The sequence below is a fragment of the Micropterus dolomieu genome, linkage group LG15 (genome assembly GCF_021292245.1).
Source record: "Micropterus dolomieu isolate WLL.071019.BEF.003 ecotype Adirondacks linkage group LG15, ASM2129224v1, whole genome shotgun sequence".
Lineage (NCBI taxonomy): Eukaryota > Metazoa > Chordata > Actinopteri > Centrarchiformes > Centrarchidae > Micropterus > Micropterus dolomieu.
Window position 1 is genome coordinate 11,300,232 of NC_060164.1, and position 5,790 is coordinate 11,306,021.

General features: G+C 39.3%; 1 protein-coding gene across 3 annotated transcripts in view; it reads right to left on the bottom strand.

Moving 5' to 3' along the window:
* Positions 1-291: 291 nt before the first annotated feature.
* map3k4 (mitogen-activated protein kinase kinase kinase 4) overlaps positions 292-5,790 on the bottom strand; it is a 23,010-nt gene continuing 17,511 nt past the window's right edge. For all 3 annotated transcript variants that reach the window (XM_046071457.1, XM_046071455.1, XM_046071456.1), the window contains 10 exons: positions 4,059-4,159; positions 3,885-3,965; positions 3,615-3,806; positions 3,454-3,524; positions 3,251-3,367; positions 3,001-3,160; positions 2,761-2,883; positions 2,338-2,444; positions 1,847-2,026; positions 292-1,621 (listed from right to left, as the gene is read on the bottom strand). In XM_046071457.1, coding sequence (XP_045927413.1) covers positions 1,601-1,621; positions 1,847-2,026; positions 2,338-2,444; positions 2,761-2,883; positions 3,001-3,160; positions 3,251-3,367; positions 3,454-3,524; positions 3,615-3,806; positions 3,885-3,965; positions 4,059-4,159 — 1,153 coding nt within the window. In that variant the 3' untranslated portion in view covers positions 292-1,600. The remainder of the gene's footprint in view (positions 1,622-1,846; positions 2,027-2,337; positions 2,445-2,760; positions 2,884-3,000; positions 3,161-3,250; positions 3,368-3,453; positions 3,525-3,614; positions 3,807-3,884; positions 3,966-4,058; positions 4,160-5,790) is intronic.

Here is a 5,790-nt window from a genome sequence, read left to right on the forward strand (position 1 = left end):
CTCAAACTAGTACTTATTCAGTGGTGTTACTTTCTGCCACTGGATTAATAAAATTGTGTTTGTGATGCAAAAAGTGCAATTAATGCAGAAGAAAATGTCTGATGTTGTGACTGTAAAGTGGGACTAAACCGTGCTAGCACTGCAACTGCTGTGTCTTTAAAACCCACTATTCTCGCCTCTTTGCCTAGAAAGTGAATTTTCCCATTTCTTATCCAGTCACATGGACTGAGCTCTCTGGTGTTGTGAAGTCCATGACAGCACCATTGGCACATATAAATCAATAGTCACGGCTTAAATTCAATTTCATTTATTTAAGTTAATTTAATTTAATTGGGTTGATCAGATTCAGTCACTGAAAACATTTAGCTAATGTGGCAAAAGCGTCAATTGCACTGTGTCAAGCCAAATATCCATTTGCAGACAACAATCTAATCTCATTTCATACGTCCAGTTTTAGCCTGTCAGTGTTTACCTTTTTGGTTGGTCACCCTTTCACAATAAGCAGTACAGTAAGGTAAAATGCAAACAGGAAAGCTGTTACAAATGTGTCAATTCAAATTAATGTAAATTAGAACCTGTCTTATTAGCTGGAATAGTTTGTGCTTTGTGCATATTATATCTCAAATAGCATATACATTTTCATTTATTTATATATAAAAATAATTTTATTGTCAGCTCTAATTAAAACTACCTCTTTCATAGTAATGTAATACTACTAATCAATGGCATGGTGGAAAAAAAAATACACATTTCATTAAAAAAAAAAAAAAACAATTGGTTTATTAATATTGTTTGTACATAGCAAACACTGTAAGAGCAGCAGAGGACCAGAAGTTGTGGTGTGTGTCAGTGTCTGTGTTTGGTTGTGTGGATGTTTTGTGTCAGCAGCAGGGAGGGAGAGCAGGCCGTTTCTCCTCTCAGTTGGCTACGTTCCAGTCAGGTGAACAGCTCTTCACCGGCGACCAGTAGACTTGAACATTGCTCCAACTTGACATTTACTCCTCAGCAAAGGCAAAGAAAAATTACATTTAAAAGAAAATATCCTTCCTAGTGCCCGTGCTTGTCAAATGACAAGTGATAAATTAATTTGAAAGGTAAACCTTCCATTCAGTGAGGCTTACCACACCTTTTTCTGCCTCAAAGGATGACTGAAAAAAGTTTCCTCCCTCCTCTACTCAAGTGCCCCTTGGGTAAACAGTTTAAAAGTGCCATAGATTCTGTCTCCCCTCCCACTTGTAAAAAAAAAAAAAAAAAAAAAAGTGTATTCCTCAATACCTTTTCAGAGGTCTCTTCACCAGTGAGAACAACAAATGTGGCAATAATTACTTTAACTTTACAATATTGTATACAAGAATTAAAGCCAATCCTATTCTTACAGTATGTACAGTCCCACCCACCCCCAAGTCCATGGGTATATGAAGACACAACCCTATAACTCCATAGGTCCAGGTGAAATGATATTGTATTAGTTCCTCAGTTTAACTCCATGTGCCTTCAGCCATAACTTCCTCTTCTCCACGTCCACAGTTTTTCATTTTGCCAACAACATGTACAGTAGTGCTTTAATTTGTAAACTTAAAAGCCACAGAGGAGGTTCCATTTACTCTTCATCCGTACAAACCTGAAACAGACAAGAGACGACAGCTGTAATGGAAACCTGTTGGATGACCAGTTTACCCATTTGTAAAAAATAATTTTCAAAAAATGAAATGTTTTCACTCAAAATGTGTAAATGTTCAGTCAAGCCATGACTGTTCACTCATGAGATGTGATTCCAGGAGGGGTTTTAATCTGGCGATAAACATCACTAATAAAGAATACTACACTGTTTTAAAATGCACGCCACCTTGACAAACGGGTGGTCTAGCAGCATGCTAGCTGTCCAGCGGCGTTTTGGTTCGCTCTCCAGACAGTGGCCAAGGAAGTCCTTCCCCTCTGTGCTCAGCTTTTCCGGGATGGGGGGTTTATGGCCCATGCCTACTTTGTACATGATCTGGAAGTTGTGCTCATACTCGTGCCAGGGCCTCTGCAGGTTGAGATAAAAAGGTAAGAACAAAACATCATTTCCGTTGTGGTTTTTTACTTCTGTGTTTGGTGTAGTGAATTTCCTGCAAAAGTATAAAAAAAAAAAAAAAAGGAGGAGGATATAAGTTTAACACCTTACATGCATGCATTTGACAAGCTTAATGAGCATTAGATAACTCAAACAACCACTACCGTTTCACTGCTGTACAAGATGCAAACCTGTGTGACATACTTAAAATACTGTCAATGATGACTAAGGCAAGACATTTCATGTTCTGTGTGAAAGAGAGGATCTTTTCCATCAGTACTTACCTTTCCAGTCACCATCTCAATAAGAACGCAGCCCAAACTCCAGATGTCCGCCGCTCGTCCATGACCTTCACCCTTTGCTCTGGTGATGACTTCAGGTGCCATGTATGCTGATTAAGACAGAAAATAATAATGTTACACCACAAGGATTCATTAAGCAGCAATACAATATCATCACATAAAGCAGATTCAAGAAATATATTTGTGCATAATGCCAAGTGACCGATAGGAAAAATGTTTGATATAAAACACATACAAAAGAAATCCAACATCACATATTCATCACTACGACAACACAAGAACACACTTAATAAATCATAGCATGTGGGTGGATATCCATTGGTGAGAGGGGAAGAAAATTTAACATCAAGCCACAGTGCCCTCTAGTGCAGGCATGCAACCCAGGCACAAAGTATCATTTCTCACCTGCTGTTCCCAGCGTGCTGTTCACCTCCCCTGGCATGGTGTGAGTGTTGTTTCTCAACTTGACTGAACAGCCAAAGTCACCCAGCTTAATCAGGCCTGATGATGTCAAGAAGATGTTGGCTCCTGATATAAAAAATAAAATATAGTAGTCAGTAAACAGATGCTGAGTTCATTCAGAAATGAAGGCAACTAAAAAGACAATAAATAAGAAAAATAAGAGAACGGGCACGTGACACTAACCCTTGATATCACGGTGGACAATGCCGTGTTCATGGAGGACGTTGATGGCTGTTGTGATCTGTTTACTATACAGTCTGATGACATGTTCCTGCAGCCCGAGTCTGGACACCTCCTCCAGAGTGCCCTCATCACAGTACTCCATGAAGATGTACATCTCCTCCTACAGGTGACACGCATGCAAATTTATACCCAACTGTTTCAGTATGCAATGTGTGATGCCTGAACTGACATATATATGTACGCCTCTTACCCGATGGAGCTCGACTCCAAAGTATCGCACCAGGTTTGGGTGTTTAATGCCTTCAAATATCTTCAGCTCATCTGCAGTCTCCTTGATTGTTTTGTGATCATTCGGCTGGAATCGGATCTGGTTGGAAACAAAATAAAAATGTGTTACCGCTACCTGCAGATCTTACTGAAGACCTACTGAATTGCTCTTGCTGGACTACATACCTCCTTCATGGCCATTAGTTCACCAGTGTCGACATTGATGCATGTGTACACCTTCCCGTACTGGCCCTCACCTGTCATCACACATACAGACATAACATCACTGCCTGTATGTTCGTTAAATATCCTACATCATAACAAAAGCAGTCAGTAGACATCTGTACCTATTTTGTTGCCCCTCTGCCACTTGAAGGTCACCTTCCTGAGCCCAACGTGCATGACGTTGTCATAGGACTTGGGTGTGTGGCACACTTGGCCGATGATGTTGCGCTGCTTCATCACAGCATAGCGTTTTTCCTCAAACTTGCGAATGGATCGACGGACAGCCTCCATGGGGCTTTGCCGTGCTGCTGTGTCTGAGATGAAAAAAAGGATTTATTATTTTTTTAATATGTTTTAGTCATCCAACTTGCCTCATGCCTCAACAATCTTACCTTTGGACTGGCTGATAAAGGTGCGGAGCTCCCAGCTTCGGCGTGCAGCACTGTTGGGGTCTCCTTTAGGATAGGTAGGTTCTGAAGAAGGAAATGACAAGACACACTTCAGTAAATCAGGAAGAGTCATATGCAATGATGGGGATGGCTGTGCTGATTACTTATTGCACACACCTTCTTTGTCCTCCGTGGGGCTGGAGTGGCGGCTCAGAGATTTGAAATGTAACTCTGCTGCAACCGATGACAGACGATCATTCTCATGAAAACTGGATCCCCTGCAAGGACATGGAAGAAACTGATGCAACAACGCTGTTGACTCAAAAACTACTGATTCAGATGGTATGTTTCTGTCTGGAGGGGGTTCTCTGTTAACAGCCAAATTAAGGATCTACACAGAGTGCAAACACTTCTGCAAACACAGCACTTTCTTTTTATGCTCAAAATGACTGGATTTTGTGCACTAAGTGGTTCCTTTTATGTTTAATTAATTGTGAAAACATTACATGGAACTGCCTCCTAAAAGCATTTAATGACTTGCAAAGGGGATAGAGATAGTCTTAAACCTTGGATGCTTTTGGGGAAAATGTTCCCAGACATGTGCTTATATTAAATAAAATGACATAAACTATATAAATAATCCAACAAATCAGAAACTACACGATTTTATGCTTAAGAGCCAGCATTAGGATTTCAAAATAATATTTAAAAAAAACAGACTAAAACCATCTGACCAAGAGAAACCCTTTTGAAACTTATCTTCATCATCATTAACATTTCCGCATGCATCAGAGTCATTATACAGCTCAACCACACTTGAAGGTTAGATCCCTTGAGTGTATGTTCCGATTTCAAAAGAGCACACACAAAAAACCCAAAATCTAATGGCAGTGAATCACCAGCATCAAAGCAAGACTGATGTTAATAGCACTAAAAAGCAGAATGTCATAGCACACTCTTTCAATGAGGTAGTGTGTGTTTTATTTTTCATTTTCACACCATGCACAACAATCACAGTCTCTTCCCTTGACCAGTAACAAGACTTGTTTCTGGCCATTTTTATGATTTGGTGACATTTGGGGCTTGCAAAAGCTACATTAACACTTTTAAGGCTGAAAATGCATCTTATTAAGTCCATTCTGAGGTTTGTCTTGAAATTTCATGAAGAAATGAAGACACTGATGTAGACTTTGTAGTCTACATCAATGTATTTAGTCCTTAGAACACTTCGTGTAAGCTGTAGCAGGTCATATCTGAACAGCCATGCTGTAAAAGTAGTATCAATGCATTTGAAATCTAAATGTGAAATTACAATTCAGGTAGAATTTGAAGGGAAATGCCTCATTTTCTAATTTAATAAAATGGTTCCTATCATTCAAATATCTAAAATACATGGGCAAACATAAACTAAACATTTTGTAAAACTACAAAAGATTGATGCTAGATTTAAGTCTGTGATGCACCAATGTAGAGCCTGGAAATGCAGTCAGCGGGCTAAATGCAAATGAGCAAACTGTCGAAACTTATGAATCAAAGCGACAAAACTAAAATTGGAAGAAAACAAGTATAAAACATCCCTCTATAAGAGTGCTATCATAAGCATGGTGTTTTGTGGTAATTATTTCCACCTTTTAAAATTCACTGTTAAAGCTTTATATTACATCACAAATAGTATAAAACCTTTTGGTGCCCAGCTCATGCTTAAAGGATTTAGTGAATACTTTCTAATACAAAGTGTCCTAGGGTCTGCAAATAAAAGATATAAAATCTTATTATGAAGCAATTCCTCCAATTTCCAGAAGCCTTATAAAAGAAACTGTGATGGCATCTTTTGTTTTTGTATCTGAGAATGTATTTCGACAGCAGTTTCTACCAGGTGACCGGGGGGGGGGGGGGGGGGGGCAGACGG